The 18,217-nt window shown below is 43.9% G+C and overlaps 1 protein-coding gene across 1 annotated transcript; it reads left to right on the top strand.

Moving 5' to 3' along the window:
* Positions 1-9,169: 9,169 nt before the first annotated feature.
* Positions 9,170-17,798, top strand: LOC133111866 (beta-2 adrenergic receptor-like). The gene is made up of 3 exons (XM_061222495.1): positions 9,170-9,275; positions 14,453-14,851; positions 16,945-17,798. The coding sequence occupies exons 1-3, from the start codon at positions 9,170-9,172 to the stop codon at positions 17,796-17,798; spliced, it is 1,359 nt and encodes a 452-aa protein (XP_061078479.1).
* The last annotated feature ends 419 nt before the right edge of the window (positions 17,799-18,217 follow it).

Here is an 18,217-nt window from a genome sequence, read left to right as displayed (position 1 = left end):
GGGAAGCCAGGACTTTTTATAGCGCGTTGACGGGAATGTGTGCAGACAGGTGTTTAAATGTAACCGGCCCGGGTCGGGTCGGCCCGTCTCTCAGCCACCTCTGGGGGGCGAGCCTGCCCCGACGTCTGAGCACTTGGTGCCCTGTCGTCCTGAGTCCTCCATGTCCTTCACAGACAGCGCCGGAGTCTCCCCCTAACCCTGCTACGCCCTTGCACACAAACCCGTAAATTCCTCCGTGTAGATGTTCTGGACCTTGTTGAACACAAAAAAAACCTCTCTCCTTTTTTAAAAAAAATTTAACTTCACTCCTATTGGCACTTCCTCCTGGAGCTGGAGGGAGTTACGTAACCGTGTGAGATCTGGTGAAAAATAACTGTAGATTGTAGATGAATACGGTGACATCTCACATCTCACTTTCCCTGGGAAATTCGTTTTTGAACCACGGACGTGCGGTTTCTGGAGCCGGAGAGTGCTCATTTAGAACTAAAAAGACTGTTCCTGATCTGTCATTGACAGTCTGGAGAGATACCACCCCCCTGAGTGATGCAAACTTTGTCATCTGAAATGAACAAGTGGTCTTATCCCTGGGTAGGCTTTTTAGTTTTTAAAATCAACATTATTTCATTCCAAAGAATTAAATTTTGGAGTGGTGCTGGGAGCCTCCATTCCGAGCATTCTAACTACCTGATTACTAGAAGGCTTCTGCGACCTCGTGTGATGAAGGGATGATTTATTTTATTTTTTTTTAATTGTTTTTATTTGTATTCTGCTACTCGTAAGAACAACCCAGAAATGTTCAACAAGACACCTGGAAACACTTTGTGAAATGAGGTAACAGAAACAGTAACTGAAAACAAGAGATGTCCAAATGCATTATGTCTATGGCATAGAGGTGCTGGCTATATCTATTTGATTTTAAATAACTGCTTAATACATCTGGCTAGCAGTGGTTCATGTATGTAGTACCTTTGAATATCCAAGCTACTTATTTTAGCTGTGCAGCATGTCTTTATTTTGGGCAGAAATAGAATGTAGTGAATCTTTTTTTAATCTCCAAACATGGCTGGAGTGTTATGGTACATATTCCCGGCGTAGATATGCGTCTTTTTTTTATGGATGTTCCTGAAATGTGGAGCCTGTAGCTTAGTGGTGGTTCGATCCCCAGTGTAGCCACTTGAGCAAGGCCCTTAACCCTGCATTGCTCCGGGGGAGGATTGTCTCCTGCTTAGTCTAATCAACTGTACGTCGCTCTGTATAAGAGCGTCTGCCAAATGCCAATAATGTAAAAAAAAAGTTAAAATGTTAGCTGCAATTCACAAGGGTCCTTAGAATTTAACTTGAAATAATAGAATTTATTCATACATGTTCATTTTATCAAGAATGCTATCAGGTTTTTTTATTTTTATTTTATTATTATTATTATTATTATTATTATTATTATTATTATTATTATTATTCGTTTTGCTTCCAATACTTACAGCCCTGCCAATATGTTTTGCCTAGCTTTTTTAATTCAATTGTCAAAATAATTGAAAAGTGAAAAAAAAGTGAAGATATGGTTTTCAGAGATTAAGTTTATATTAGTTTTTTGTATTTGACAGCAAAAATCCTGAACTGTGAAAGAAACAGTTATCTGAAGGTCAACACTGAAATTGAAAGTGACATAAAAATTTTTGAGTTATCTTTTTGAAATTCACGATGCAACATGACCCTGGTATATTTTTCTAATTAAACGAATATCCTTGACAAAACGGTTCATAATGTTTCTGCATTCATAGCCTGGGTTTGAGGATTTAGTCGTGTCCCTTTAGATATTTTATTGCGTTTGGCCGTGAATGCTTTAAGTTTTCCCTGGCTGTTTGTGCGGCCATTGGGCTCTGTCCTTGTGCAACGTGCGGCGCTGTCTGTAAGCGCGGTGTGATGGTGGTCAGGGGCGCGTGCCGTTATGTAACTCCACCAGCTCTCTCGCCCTGGAAGGAGCACTCACATTTACAGGCAGGAGCAGGGACAGGAAAGTGCGATGAACAGGATGTCGAAAGTAATAACCATTGACAGGGATATGAATATTTCAGCTCGAACGCTATTATGCTTCCACCATGGCAATTTAAATTAAAAAAGAAAACCTTCTCGATCCTCATATTTGTCCTGTGCACAAAACCATTCCAAAAGCAGAAAGGAAAAAAAATATCATTCAAGATCATTCAATAAATAAATAAGTAAATATGTTGGTAACTCATACGCTATGTTTGGTATTGTACAGTAACAAATGTTTATTTTATAGCCTTGTATGAAGGAAGATATGTACGCAATTATATTTGCTACAGATTATGTATCCTGTAAAAGCTGAATCTATCACAAAAATAAAGTAGCAATTCAATCAGCCGTAACATTGAACTAATGTTCATGTTGTTTCAAGACTAAAGATGTTTCCAATCATTGCTTCAAATTTCATTGCATTACATTTATTTAGCTGATGCTTTAATCCAAAGTGGTTAACAGACTAGGCAGGGGCCTATTCACCCCGGAGCAAAGTGGGGTTAAGGGCCTTGCTCAAGGGTCCAAGAGCAGCACAGATCTTATTGTGGCCACACTGGGGCTTGAAGCACCAGCCTTCCAGGTCCTAGTCAAGCACCTTAGCCACTAGCGACTAGCACCTTAGCTATAGCCCACGAGGCTATCGGCTGCAATTTCAATTGCTTCAAATACATTTACATTACATTTACATTTTAGTCATTTGGCAGACATTTTTAATCCAAAGCAATTTACAAGTGCATAGGTTCTTCCACAAGTTAAAGCAACACATCCATAACTAGTAAAATACCCATGAAGTGCTGTTCTAAACATACAGTGATCATAAGTGCAATCTTTTTTTCTTTTTTTTCTTTTTTTTCTTTTTTTTTGGGCTGGACAAGAGGGATAGGGATATCAGAAAGGGGGGTCGGGGGGTCAGGAGGTAGGACTAAGGTACAGTTTGAAAAGGTGTGTTTTTAGTCTGCGGTGAAATAGGGGAGGGATTCTGCTGTCCTGACAGTGGTAGGTAAGTCTTTCCACCACTGAGGAACCAGAACGGAAAACAGGCGTGAACGTGCAGCTCGACCACCAGGTGCTCGTAGTGAGATGCCTATATAAATCCTATATACCTATATAAACCTATATAAATCCCAACATACACTGTATAGGAACATATTGCATGAGGCGATACTCAAAATGAAATGGTCTAAGTTGGTGTCATCCATTATAGAGTAAATTAAACTGCTACTGTAGCAGAAATGTATGGTGCTATTTTATAGGGGTCATGAAAAAAAGCAACAGTTAATGGTGAAAAACATTATTGATTGCGGTCATGTTATTCACAATTGGTTGCTTGTGCGCATAATTTAGGTTTCTGACCTTCAGCACCATGGGCAGTCACAGCACATGAGGCCTGGTACACTTTTGTTGGGGAAGATTGTCAATACTGGCTTTTTCAGATAAACTGGTTGAAATGTCATTTGTTTGCAAAAATTGTTGCTACACCCATCCATCCATCCATTATCTGAACCCGCTTATCCTGATCAGGGTCGCAGGGGGGCTGGAGCCTATCCCAGCATACATTGGGCGAAAGGCAGGAATACACCCTGGACAGGTCGCCAGTCCATCGCAGGGCACACGCACCATTCACTCACACACTCATGCCTACGGGCAATTTAGACTCTCCAATTGGCCTAACCTGCATGTCTTTGGACTGTGGGAGGAAACCGGAGTACCCAGAGGAAACCCACGCAGACACGGGGAGAACATGCAAACTCCGCACAGAGAGGCCCCGGCCGTTGCTACACCAAATATGTTAATTATTTTCTTGTGTGGAACAATTTTCTGAAAGCATATACAGCGCTTTGTGTTTGATTTTCTAAGTCACAAACTGCCCATTTCCAAAGTCTGTACATGCCTCATAGCCTAAATATCTTCCCCCAGTTTGAGTCTTTCTCATAAACATTTTGTGAAATGACATAGGTAATGGATCAGCAGGTAAACTGTAAGTGAAAAATCCCGAACGCGCCACGTGGAAATGCGTCTGCTCGGATCGCTGCTTAATTCGGGGACCGTGGCTCCAGAAGCTTCCCCTTGTCGTTCCCGTGTGATTCCTCAGAGCAAACGGACACACGGACGCATGCGGCGGCTCTGCACACCGCACCACTCTTGTGTCTGAATCAATAACGGAGAGACAGCTCAGGCGGACGTAGAGAGTGGGAGTGTGATCTTCTGAGACCCCCCGCTCAAGTCATTTAGGAAGGATGTCTCCAGATGTGTTTGCCAACACCTATTACAAGTGATGGCCGCCCCTCTCCCCCCCCCCCCCCCCCCGTCCCCCTGTCCCCCTGCACTCTTCCACGGCTCAGGGATAATGTGAATAAAAATATCCACGGGTAGGTGAAGGCTGGGGGCCAAAGCAGGGGGGGATTCCTGCTGTATTTGTGCCAATATCGTTTGGTCTTTATCAAGGATAGCGTCGTATCGTTCAGGATTTCGACCGCTTGTCATTCCAATATTGTCAACCAAGTATTCTTGTTTCTCATATCGGATATAAAGAGATTAATCCACTGAAACCTTTTTGTAGAAGGGAAATCTGATTACTCTGTCATAAGCAAATCCACGGCTGTTTTACTAAGTCATCTCCAGAATGCCTCAGTTTGAGGCTGGTTGTTTGTAAATGGTAAATGGTTGGCATTTATATAGCGCCTTTATCCAAAGCGCTGTACAATTGATGCTTCTCATTCACACACTCACACACTGACGCTGATTGGCTGCCATGCAAGGCACCAACCAGCTCATCAGGAGAATTTGGGGGTTAGGTGTTGCTCAGGGACATTTCGACACAGCCTGGACGGGGGATCAAACCGGCAACCCTCCCACTGCCAGACGACTGCTCTTACTGCCTGAGCCATGTGACCCCGCCAAATTTTGTAAATTGTTTAATTTACAAAAGTCTGCCAGGTCCTTGACACGAAGGTGGCTCCTCCACGTTTACCAATCATTGCAGAGAACGTGCACCAGTGTTAATATTTTGTGTGTGTGGTTGTGTCCTTCCAGTTATTTGAAAGCTCCCGCCTTCAGGAAGACATGTGTCTCATAGATGCTTCAGTCATATGCTCTTTTCAGAAGAATCTGGTGTTTTTCATAGTTTGCTGGTTGAGTGTTATTAAATGAGAGGAAGGAAAAGGTAGAGAAAAACATTGATTTTGATAGAAAAAAAATCATCTCCCAGAATGAGGTCAGCGGTCCCTGATCAAAGGCATATTCACGGCTTTCCAATTATGTTCCGAGTCCATAGTTGTGCATGCGAATTAATAACTAATTAGAACTAATGTATTGAGTTATAAGGGCCAGGTCTTAGGTACATTAATATGTGGTCTAATTCACAATGTCTAATCAGTAGGGTCGTCGTGATTATCTCTTTTGTCTGGGTGAGAGGTCGGGGATGGCTTTGGAGTGTAATGCTGTTTTGAGGTCTGCGACTGATATTACGCCGATGAAAGACATCATTGTCAGGTCGTGTTAAGCTTCCACAAGGACAATGGATCCCTCATCCATTAGTTTCTTTAGTATGCATATGGAGCTGGTACTGAAATAACTCTCCTTTCCGTGGTAAAACCAGGGGCTGTAGAAAAAAAAGAAAAGAAATACGGACCAAAGGTCACGCCACTGGTCACCCACTGGTTTTCCATGGGCTTGTGACAAGTTTTGATGGCACCGAAGTGAAATTTTTGGGCTGCTGCCATGTTGTATACATTGGAACCAGAGGCAGGCTGCAATTCGTTCACTAAACACGGGAGAGTTACAGCGACGCAAACTGTCCCTGATTCATCCACCAAGCATGACGCTTTGTCCACCTCATCTCTGTAAAGTGCCTTGAGTGTCTATAAAAGCACAATAACTTAACAGATCCGCACATTGGGGGGGCCCACTGATCACAACAACCTTTTCTTGTTGGGAAAAATAATTATTGACTTCATATTTTTACTGTATTGTTCCCATTGACTTACTGTACATTGAAAGGTGTGACTCAAACACCTATACAGGAGCCAACTGCACAGGCCAGTTCAGTGGAATTATTGGTACCCCTGACTGCACAAAAAATACTTGCTTATAATTACGGAGATGGCCATTGCAGAACAGAAATTTTGTTCTTGTTTGTCACAGAACCATTTCTGTGTGGATTTTGAGGTATGCTTGAGGTCATTGTCTTACAAGTCCGCCTACAGCCAAGTCTCAGCCTTGTGGTAGAGGCAAATCTGGTGTTAAAGAAATGATAAATTTGGAAGTAAATGAAACCATTCAAAACCAGGCATGAGTTGTAGAAATGTGATCCACATGTAAAGCTGTGTGACTTTAAGACATGGTGGATTTAAACATTAGATTATAATTGTAATGAACACAAGCAGTGATTGTGGCAGATTGTTCTGGCAGATTTTGTAATCAAATGAATTAGTTCATTAACTCCTTCATTTGTTTATTACATTACCAGGACAGGAGACAGCCGTTTTGATGTACTGGAGTAACAAACTACTTCCTATTGATCTGTTATCTTTCTGTGCAACAGATGAAAATGGCATGATACAAAATTGTACCCCGAACAAGAGCTAATCATGTTGTCTTTTTCTGAATCTTTGCTATTCGGTGCTGGATTAATATGGGGGGTTTTGATTGATCTGCGTTTTAGATTGAATCACCATAAAACCTTAAATAAGGATTTACATTACATTATTGGCATTTGACAGACGCTCTTATCCAGAGCGACGTACAGTTGATTAGACTAAGCAGGAGACAATCCTCCCCTGGAGCAATGCAGGGTTAAGGGCCTCGCTCAAGGGCCCAACGGCTGTGCGCATCCTATTGTGGCTACACCGGGATTAGAACCACCGACCTTGCGTGCCCCAGTCCTTTTCCTTAACCACTACGCTACAATTACCCACACAGCACGCCCTGAATGTTCCTCACTCCTGTGCTTGCTGTACATTTCCTGCTGTTTTGCCTTTGCGTCACACTGTCCACGATTCACATAAAATTAAGTCATGATCAGGAGCTATTTTGGTTACACAGATGTCACTCTTGTACTCACTTTATTGATCAAAACGTTTTCTAAAAAATAATTAAGAAATGGTGGGAATACAAGCTGTGACCACATACACTGCTAAAGGAGTGATTATGGGCAGTGTGCTGCTTCATAGAGGTTCATCGAGGTTATGTTTTGTTGGTCATTTGTAAAAACAGAAAACAGTTTTTATTCCCTGCAGGGCACAAAAATATATTTGAGTTTTGGCTGTTCTGCTTAAACGCCGTGGTGTGCCTGTGTGCGGGCCTTCTTTAACCCTTCAGGTGAAAATAAGCGCTCTGTGCTGAGTCAGCACCCTGCCCACACCGGCACTGCCGCTGACCGATCACACAATGCACGATACGATCGGGCTTGGCTTGTTTACAAAGGAGAAAAGTGCATTTTGTTTCAAAAATAATTTTCATTAAAGTGAAGAAAAAGAAAATGCAATGTAGATTAAATATTTGTGTTTTCAAATATGATGACGCACACACACAGGATGTACAAACTTGCCGAATTTGAAAAATCAGGTGTCTAAAATCAGCTTCAATATATTGCCCAGTATAATGCTGCCAGACAATACTGTTGGTAGGTCTTCTTTCTCCAAAATACAAAATTCAAAATACAAAATAAAATCTACAAAAAAAAATAAGCACACAATGTCCTCCTAGTATCTATTAGCTTAGTTTTGAATGAAACTTGCTTGATGACTGTAGCTTTTTAAAAAATAATTGCAATCTTAAAAAATAATAATATCATACATACCAATCACACAGTCATTGAATGCAATAAATGAGCTTTACATGACAATGTTTTATCATAATTACCCATCGGAATATGTGCTTGTCAAATCTTTATGTTTTACAATTTGTAGAGTAAAATGGTGAAACTGTTGTCTTTGACTTGAAACAAGATACAAATGTTAAGAATTCTCAGGATCATAAATAAAATAAATGCAGGTAGGGTCTCCTACAATATTAATGAGAATGACTTGGAATCAAAGCACGGAGTCAAAAGTAATGGAAACGGTTCTCATAAATATTAATGCTCCATCTGCATGCATAATAACAAGGAAGAATCTGCAGAGACATCATTGCTTGATTATGCACGGGATATGTGGGAGAAATGACATGCTTGGTGGACCTGGAGATCAGAGAGGGCAGAGTGTGACTCAAAAGTGAAGGCAAAGCTGTCTGGTCATAAGGCCGTTGTCCATGACATACTGTCCTGCCGGCTAAATTACCCGATAACAATTAGTCAGACATTGCAAATACGAGTGTGTGTGCGCGCTCACGCTGTTTAAATGTGTGCTACATTTACACAGTAAACGGTTGCCATTTATAGAGCGCCTTTATTCAAAGTGATGTACAATTGATGCTTCTCATTCACCCATTCATACTCACACTCATACACCAATACGATTGGTTGCCATGCAAGACACCAACCAGCTCATCAGGAGCATTTGGGAGTTTGGTGTGTTGCTCCGGCATACTTTGGCACACCCAGGGCGGGATCGAACTGCTTTACTGCCTGAGCCAATGTCATCCCCCACTTAACATTTTAGTCATTCAACAGACGCTTTTAATCCAAAGCAATTTACAAGTGCATAAGTTCCTGAACAAGTGCAGTAACAAACAACAATAGTCATCTTTGAGCTTTTGGGTGGCCTGTAGCGTAGTGGTTAAGGTAAATGACTGGGACACGCAAGGTCAGTGGTTCTAATCCCGGTGTAGCCACAATAAGATCCGCACAGCTGTTGGGTCCTTGAGCAAGGCCCATAACCCTGCATTGCTCCAGGGGAGGATTGTCTCCTGCTTAGTCTAATCGACTGTACGTCGCTCTGGATAAGACCGTCTGCCAAATGCCAGTAATGTAATCGTAAATGCGAGTTTTTATTGAATTTATTTTCTTTTTTCTTTTTCTTTTTTCTTACTAGTATGTTTGTGTGCGTTTGCGTGCGTGCCTTGTGCGTGCCTTGCATGCACATGCTTGGTCATTGGCAGAATAAAGAAAATAGAAACTCAGTTTCCCTCGCTGGAGGAACATGAGATGTAACGCGCTGTATTTACGGAACGTGCGAACCGAAGAGCTTTCGCGATGCACGGCCAATCAGACCGCGAGAGCGTGAAGTGGCGGCCCCCCCGTCCGCTGTGTGGAAGTAATGCGTCCGCTGGGAGCCCTGGCACGTCTGTACACAAGCCGCGTACGCACCACGGCACTGAGGTCTGAGCTCTGCCAGTTCAGCTAGAGAGGGCGATGGGTGAGAAAGAGAGGAGAGAAAGAGTGACACAGGGAAAAATGTAAAGCATGAGAAGGAGGTAAAAGAGAGGCTTCAGATGGGACTGGACAAGGGATTACAAGTGAGGACTGACTGGAGAGTAGAGAGTAGAGAGGGAGGGAGAGAGAGGGAAAGAGAGAGGGAGGGGAGAGAGGGAGAGGGACAGAGAGAAAGAGAGAGAGGGAGATGGAGTGAGAAAGAGAAAGAGAGAGAGGGAGATGGAGTGAGGGGAAGGGGGAGGGGGAGGGGGAGGGGGAGGGGGAGAGGGAGAGAGAGAGGTGAGAATGGATTGGATCACATGCCTGTGAAAAGTGAAAGGAATTGAAAGTGTTAAGAAGAGATGATGGGGGGGCGTTGGGGACTCTTGGAGTCTGAGGGAACTATTGCAAGTGTGACAAAGATGGGAGAGAGAAAGGTAGAGTAAGAGAGAGAGGGAGGGAGGGAGAAAAGGAGAGGCTGCAGCTTCAGGGGAATAGAGAGAGAGAGGAAGAAAGAGAGGGAGAGGGAGAGAGAGAATGAGAGAGAGAGAGGAAGAAAAAGGGTGAGAGAAAAAGAGAGTGTGTATGTGTAAGAGGCCAGTAGGAGCCTGACGAGCTTTACAGAAGCTAAACGCCCTACTGGAGTGGGGATGCTGACCCTCTCCCTGGTTATTGCGGTTTTTCCACTGAGGTTTTGACTGTAATGCATTGAAGGATTAGACTCTGTTTCCAGTGGATTTGGACGTTTGGTGGTGCTCACTGAGGGACACTGATGTCCACAGGACAAGCTCATGCCTCCATAACATCACCAGGACTGAAGATGGACTTCTCCCTTCTTCAATAGCATCTCGGTGAGAGCCATCTGTCTGTATTTTCACAATTGGTGGCAGGAATGTCAGGATAAAGTGCTGTCGAAAAATAATTTTGAAATCATGTTATAACTGTAAGCAGTGAATAAATAGAACAACAAAAACAAACTATCATTTTGCATTCTGCATTCTATTCACTTTTTGTGTATGTAGATAGATAGATAGATAGATAGATAGATAGATAGATAGATAGATAGATAGATAGATAGATTAGCTCTTTGTAGTATGAACTGTATCTGTGCAACATGGGCAATAGCAATGTTGTGGGAGGTGGGGAGTGTCTTTTAATTTAACCATCTAGGTTCATGAAGTAATCATATTTAATATTTTAAACTATGTCAGTGGTGTTGGTTAGGGTGCCCCTAAGAAAATGTATTGTTTTTCAAAAGGCTGAAAATGTATAAAAGGAACACATGAACAGAATTTATCTAAACAATTTTCATACATCCATTTTGCTCATTCAAACATTTTTGGATGATTCTATTGGCATCTGTTCACATATAGCATATTATGTTTACGTAATCAATGTTTCTTAAGGGTTTTCAAAGTTGTACTTGCAGTCATTCTAATGATCATGTTTCTATTTGTTTTGTTTTTATGTTGAACAATTAGCCCAGGTTTGTATTTAAATAACCAAGAGCAGAGATTGAATTTAAATTTAAATGGTGAAAAAGAGTCATAGGGTAAACCCAATTAATCATTATTACTTATAAGTTTTAGGGTTAGCCCAGTTTGCAACACTTTTTCCTGCAAGTTAATAAGACTTATTGTGGATATGTGGATTATTATTCCTTTCAATTAATATCATAATTACATGAAATTGCTCTTTCTGGTACATTTAATCAGAGTGGACTCATGACTCAGACAACATGGGAATGAGGGCAAGATCATTAGTGCCAGCCTATTTCAGTCGAGAATTATGAAGCAGTACACATACAACATGCATTAGCAAAATCACATATTGCATAGTAAGGGTTAACATTTTGAGGGGTTTAGAGATGGATAGATGCAACACGTTGGAATGAATCAGAGAGGCAGGAAGAGGGCAGCCTAGAATGAAAAACTGAAAAAAAATGATCAAAACAGAGAGAGAAAACAATCTGATTTAAAAAAAAAAAAAAAAAAAAAAAAAAAAAAAAAGCTATATTTGCACTTCCAAGAAGTGGCCACTGTGGAATGAAGTTTGGCTGCCCCTGTGTTGCGACTGGGAAACGGAGCAGCTTCCTACAGTACATCCTGGCCCAATAGAAAGGCTACCAGGGGCTCCTGGGGACTGGGTTCTGGCCCATTCATTACCCCCGTGACAGGTGCCCGATCTCAGCTGCAGCTCCCTGACGTAGCCCCGGGTATCCCCGGGTATCCTTCCTTCCCGACCCAATTCCTCATCCCGGGAAATTCAGTGCGGACGTCCCTTAAAGGAGCACCTGCCCGCCAGTCTCTGTTTATGGATCAATGTAATCAACAGGCTTCCCTATCCAGGGAGTCCCTGGCTGGTCTGAGCTCAAACATGTCTGGGTTGATAGACGGGGATATTGTCCATTTGTCCCAGTGTCATATGTTTCTCACGCAGCCCTGGGTTGCTGGCAGCGTCCCTGCTTAGCAGTGGCCACTGTTCTCACCGTTCCCCTGTGTGGGAAACCAATGCTGACAGTCAGAGCAGCCATGCACCGCCAGCAACATGCTATTCCCCCAGGACTCGGCAGAAAGACTGAAGTTTAAAGACGGGCTGGAACAGAAGTTGGAGCGGCACTAGCATCTGTGATATGACGTAGATACACGAGAAGCCCGATCTTTCGAGGGCATTTCTCAAGGGGGCTGATTGGACACACCCACTGCTACACGATGACGTGAAATCGTTTTACAGGGAGTGGATGGGAAAAAAACTTCTCTGTGGAAATGCAGTATTACAATTCAAAAAATGATTACAATTTTAGAAATATTTTGGAATATGTACTTTTAGTTGTATTCGGATGGTTATGAAGAATTGATTGATTTTTACATAATACGGTATAATTTGTTTAGGCGGCACGGATGGTGCAGTGGGTAGCACTGCCGCCTCACAGCAAGGAGGTCCTGGGTTCGAATCCCCGTCGGCCGGGGCCTCTCTGTGCGGAGTTTGCATGTTCTCCCCGTGTCTGCGTGGGTTTCCTCCGGGTACTCCGGTTTCCTCCCACAGTCCAAAGACATGCACGTTAGGCTGATTGGAGAGTCTAAATTGCCCATAGGTATGAGTGTGTGAGTGAATGGTGTGTGTGCCCTGAGATAGACTGGCGACCTGTCCAGGGTGTATTCCTGCCTTTCGCCCAATGTATGCTGGGATAGGCTCCAGCCCCCCTGCGACCCTGATCAGGATAAGCGGGTTCAGATAATGGATGGATGGATGGATGGATCATTTGTTTATTTGTATGGAATGTCCCTTGTAGTGTACTGTATATGTACTGTGGAATATAGTGTTGTTCCTGAAGGGGCTCATGCCCTCTACTGGAGACAAAATGAATTACTGCTTCTTGGGAAGTTATGTGCGCATTTGCATTGATAAGAAGCCCTTATGCTACATCTTTTTTAATACAACAAGATAAGATGTTTGAGATTTGTTTAATATATTCAGCGTCTCCATCGCTATATAATACAAACATTTCATCTGGTATTAAGACGAAGCGGAAGTACCTCAATATTGCATGGCGCAATAGAAAATAATTTTGTGGAGAAAACAATCCAACAATCATATCTATCTATCATTTTCATTTTGTATTACTTTATTATGTTCCTGTATGTTGTGTCTGAAGGTTCAAAGAAAACAACAGTAAAATCTTGGAAATGTGCTTGTCTATGTTTGACTATAGGCACGCATGTTTATGGTTTGCTTGTCATATGATCCATTTGTCCAATTTCCTTCACAAGTTGCAAGTAATTCAGAAAGATCATGAAATCTAATAGAAAAAAATATATCTTTCTTGACATCTGAAGTTTGTTGCAAGAGTTGGTGTATATGCCTGGGGAAGAAAATGACTGAAAAACAAATATCATAAAAATGAAGTATTGAAAGTAATGAAAATTGTCCTTTTGGTTTTATTATTTTAGCTGCAAATCTATTTCACATTATATAAACCTCTTCTTTGTGAAAGAATGTTAAGTATGATGTGATATGTATGTGTACATTTATTTCAGCATAAACCCAGTGCGTCAACCTCCCTATTTTAGAGTTTAGTAAAGTTAAAATACAAAAGAAAAATGCAATGGTATTTCATTGTGGTTCTTCCACACCGTATTTGTAGTTTGCACCTGCGATGATGAGGACACTTCGCTGTGGTACGAGGAGTTCCTTTGGGTTTTTCCTGTAAAAGAACGCAGAATAGGCTTCTGTTCAGTTCTTTCGCCACCTTTCATCACTGTTCCTATCGTGTTCCAGCCAAGAGAATTACCTGCCAGACTGAATGTCAGAGACTGAAAAGCAGCTAACGAGAGCTGCCTCAGAACTTCATGGACGTGCACGACATGAACCGTCCCATGTAGTTCCTGTGAAAAAGTGTTGACCTCGCCGTGATACGCAAGTTGACTTCAAATACGCGGAACCCTGATCTAACTCTATTATCTCTATCTCTATTATCTATTAAACTCTATTATCAACTCTGTTATTAATTTTCCAGTCAGTTGCCAGTACCGGACAAATATTGGCCGTTATAACATTTGAACTGAATCGACGTTCTAACAGCTAATCCTTGTTTATTGAGCCTCTCGGTAGATATGATCCACAGAAACTCATACATACCGGCTCAGCCAATATTGGATCTTCATCAATATTGACAGGTTTTTATTCAAGTCGTTTGGCGAACGGTCTTGCCCAGAGCGACGAACAGGAGCGGAGAGCAACAGTGACCGGAGTGGAGAACAACAGTGTTGCTCTCACGAATACCAGCCCCTAGATATGAATACGAAATCATACATCAGGACTGACTTAACTGAGGAAGGTCTTTGACTGCGCCTTCGCTGTCATATATTACACGTTAAATCAGTTTCTGCTTTTAAATCAAATCTTAAAACCCATTTGTACAGGCTCGCCTTCCCTTTGTACTTGTATTTTTTGTACTTTTAGCCAAACATAATCAATATTCTTACGCTTTGCTTTTACTGCGTTTTGCAATCTGTCATTAAAATTTTCTTTGTTTCAGTACCTTGTTTTCATTGCTGGAAAGATGCTCTACAAATACAAAAATATGTATTATAAAATTATTTGTCTGTCCCTCTGTCCCCACAGGAGAAACCCTGCTCACCAGACTGGTCATAGGGCCTTTAGACCACCCCCCTGCTCGGCCAGGGGTCTCCAGCATGTCTGGGGTCCCGGGGAACCTGAGCAGGCCATGGGGGGCAGAGGAACGCGGGGGGGTCGCGGGCGACCTCAACATGACGGCCGCAGCTTTTTCGGGCCCTCGGGAAGGGGCGTCAGTGGTCCCGTTGGACGGGGCTTCAGTGGCCCCGTTGAGTGGACAGTCCCTGGCCCCGCTGTGCTCCTCCTGCTGCTGTGGCCTCCTGAGCCACACCCTGGCCGTCGTGTTCATGGTTAGCCTCTCCTTCGCCATCATCGCCGGGAACACGGTCACGCTCACCGTCTTCAGGCTGACGCGGCACTTCCGTACTCCGCAGGGATACCTCAAAGGTATTCACAAGCCTCTTCTTAGCCTGACCTCCTGTCACCCAGGGGAAACTGAGCTTAAGGCATTTTCTTAAAAAACACAAGTGCATTAGGTGACACAAACATGTTACAGTGAAAATATTTTCAGTATATGTTTTATTTCATTTTAATTGATGTCCATTATGTTAAGCGAAATACTGTATAGAGCTCAAGGAAAGCCAAATGTAATGTCCTCGTTTAAGGACACAGGGCCTCAGGAGGCTATACATATAATTGTCAAGTTCCAAGGACATCTAGTGTATTTGTCGAATGGCTTATATTTTTGACTCCTAGAAATTGGAATAATTGAGATATTCATAAATGTAGCATGAAGAGTATAATTATGTGATATTATGTAATGCCCAGGTGCGATAATACCTTGCTTAAGTATTGCATTTCCAAAATACATTGGATATGGTTGAATGTTGAAAAAACATGTACCGTTCCATTACATAAGTTATAGAATTTGATACTGGGGACTATGAGATGAGATGTTTGCATTATGTAAGAAGATTAAATCCCACCTGTTTTTATTTGAAACGTATTTCCTTCTATGTGTTGGTATTATATGCAGCATTTTAATCTTGAAAATATGTCTAGTTTCAGTGGAGCAGTAATCATCCTTGAACCTTCAAATCAGCCTTATTATCAGACTTATTTAGTGTGAAATGACACAGAGCTATCCACCAGCACTGCCTCCAATGTGCATGTATTAAGCTGAAATTGAAAAGCCTTAAGATATCCTTGGACAAAGATGAGCCTGGTTGAAAAAGCTCAATAATGTTACTAAACATGATTGAAAAGCAGTTATTCTGGAAGAAATGGCTATTCATAAGTATAATTGGGGCTGCGTAGTGGTTAAGGTAAATGACTGGGACACACAAGGTCGGTGGTTCTAATCCTGGTGTCGCCACAATAAGATCCGCACAGCCGTTGGGCCCTTGAGCAAGGCCCTTAACCCTGCATTGCTCCAGGGGAGGATTGTCTCCTGCTCAGTCTAATCAACTGTACATCGCTCTGGATAAGAACGTCTGCCAAATGGCAATAATGTAATGCAATGTAATAGTTAGGCTGGAGTTATCAGAAAACATTGCAATGGATTCTGAATATTACAGATTGTCCAGGGCAGAATTACTGTGTTAGATGGAACTCCCAAATATGGAACATGGACCGAAGTGTAAAGAGTTGTTCTGGTTTGGAAGCCCTGTCCACACCAAGAGCTATGAGTGACTATAACCATAACTGTCTATAGCGATAGTGGTGTGAGCACCCACACTGATGAATGACAATGTTCCATAAGTAGGCTAGGTTATCTGTCATTTTTTATGTGAGGTTCTGTAAATTAGGATGGATTTGGCTGTCAGTGTTTTATTTTGTATATCGCTCTGAAAAATGATCCCAACAATATCAATTCCGTCACTGTCGTTGAAAAAGAACTCCACCATCCAGTTCAGTCAGAATTATTATTTTTTAAACGACATATACTGCGCACGTATACAGTAGCTATCGCTATAGTTATCGCTCTCGGTGTGGATGGCCCTTTAATCAGCGCAGTCATTCTGCCGCATTTCAGGCTGCTAAGGGGACTGCCCCACCTTACATACAATCCTTGATCACTCCCTACTCCCCAGCTAGACCACTCCGGTCTGCCAGCTCTGGTCGCCTTATGGTTCCCTCACTAAGAGCACCTGGCGGTCGAGCTGCACGTTCACGCCTGTTTTCTGTTCTGGTTCCTCAGTGGTGGAATGACTTGCCCACCACTGTCAGGACAGCAGAATCCCTCCCCCTATTTCAACGCAGACTAAAAACACACCTTTTCAAACTCTACCTTAGTCCTCCCTCCTGATTTCCCCCGCCCCCCTTTCTGATATCCCTATCCCTCTTGTCTAACCCCCCCCCCAAAAAAAAAAAGATGACTATATGTTTAAAACAGCACTTCCTATGTATTTTCCTAGTTACGGAGGTGATGCTTTGACTTGTGGAAGAACCTATGCACTTGTAAGTCGCTCTGGATTTAAAGCGTCTGCTAAAATGACTAAAATGTAAATGTGTAAAACCCCCGGTTCTGTGTGCCGCAGTGTCTCTGGCGCTGGCGGACATGATGGTGGGCGTGCTCGTGGTACCGTTCTCCGTCTACACCGAAGTCTCGCTGATGCTCAGCAGCGCGCCGCCCGCCTGGTACCAGGGCGGGCCCCTGTCCTCGCCGGGCGGGCTCCGGGGCCCCTGGCAGCCCTGCCAGCTGATCGGCCCCTTGTTCGCCGGCTGCACCTTCGTCTCCATCAGCACCATCTTCCTGATGACGGTGGAGCGCAGCGTGGCCATCCTGCGGCCGCTGCACAAGGACTCGGTGGTGACGCGCCGGCGCGTGCTGCTTCTCATCGTCCTGTCCTGGGCGGGCAGCTTCCTGCTGGCGCTGGCGCCCCTGGTGCCGAGCGACGCCTTCGCCCTGGAGTACAACGGCTGCAGCCGCATGTGCAACTACGTGTCCCCGCCGGACGGGGACGGGGCCCTCCTGCTCCTCTTCCCCGCCTTCGACTTCACGCTGCTGGGCGGCACGCTGGCCGTCAACGTCCTGTCCTTCTCCTCCATCCGCCGCCACACGCGCAAACGCAAGCAGCTGTCGCAGGGCAGCGGCTTTGGCGGAGACGCGGGCGGAGGAGGAGGAGGAGGAGGAGGAGGAGGGTGGATGCACAGGCCCTCCTTCTCCGACATCAAGGCGGCCAAGACCATCGGGATCCTGACGTTCGCCTTCACCGCGTCGTTCTCGCCCATCGCCGTGTTCGTGCTGGGCAGCGTGGTGGGCCACACCTGGTGCACCTTCTCCTTCTTCGCCTTCTGGATCCTGACGGCCAGCAGCTGCTGCAACGTGGTCATCTACAGCGTGCGCGACCAGCGCTTCAGGAAGGGGGTGCTGCTTCTGTTTCAGAGGTGACCGAGCTTCAGGAAGGGGCTGCTGCTTCTGTTTCAGAGGTGAACGAGCTTCAGGAAGGGGCTGCTGCTTCTGTTTCAGAGGTGACCGAGCTTCAGGAAGGGGCTGCTGCTTCTGTTTCAGAGGTGACCGAGCTTCAGGAAGGGGCTGCTGCTTCTGTTTCAGAGGTGACCGAGCTTCGCCCTGGACCAAGGCCGCCACCTCGGCCTTCTGCTCCTTCCAGTCCCGTTCCCTGGTGTAAAAATCCGGCTGTGACCAGCCTGAAATGACCAGCTACCAGCGGGTCAAACCATGTTGAGCATGGAGCTGGTCTGAACTGGTCAACCAGCTACCAGCTGTTTCAAAACACAGCTTGAGTGGGTCAAACCATGTTGCGTATGGAGCTGGTCTCACTGGTTAACCAGCTACCAGCTGTTTCAAAA

The sequence above is a fragment of the Conger conger genome, chromosome 15, assembly GCF_963514075.1.
Source record: "Conger conger chromosome 15, fConCon1.1, whole genome shotgun sequence".
Taxonomy (NCBI): domain Eukaryota; kingdom Metazoa; phylum Chordata; class Actinopteri; order Anguilliformes; family Congridae; genus Conger; species Conger conger.
The sequence above is the reverse complement of the archived record's forward strand: the minus strand, read 5'-3'. Positions and strand labels throughout refer to the sequence as shown.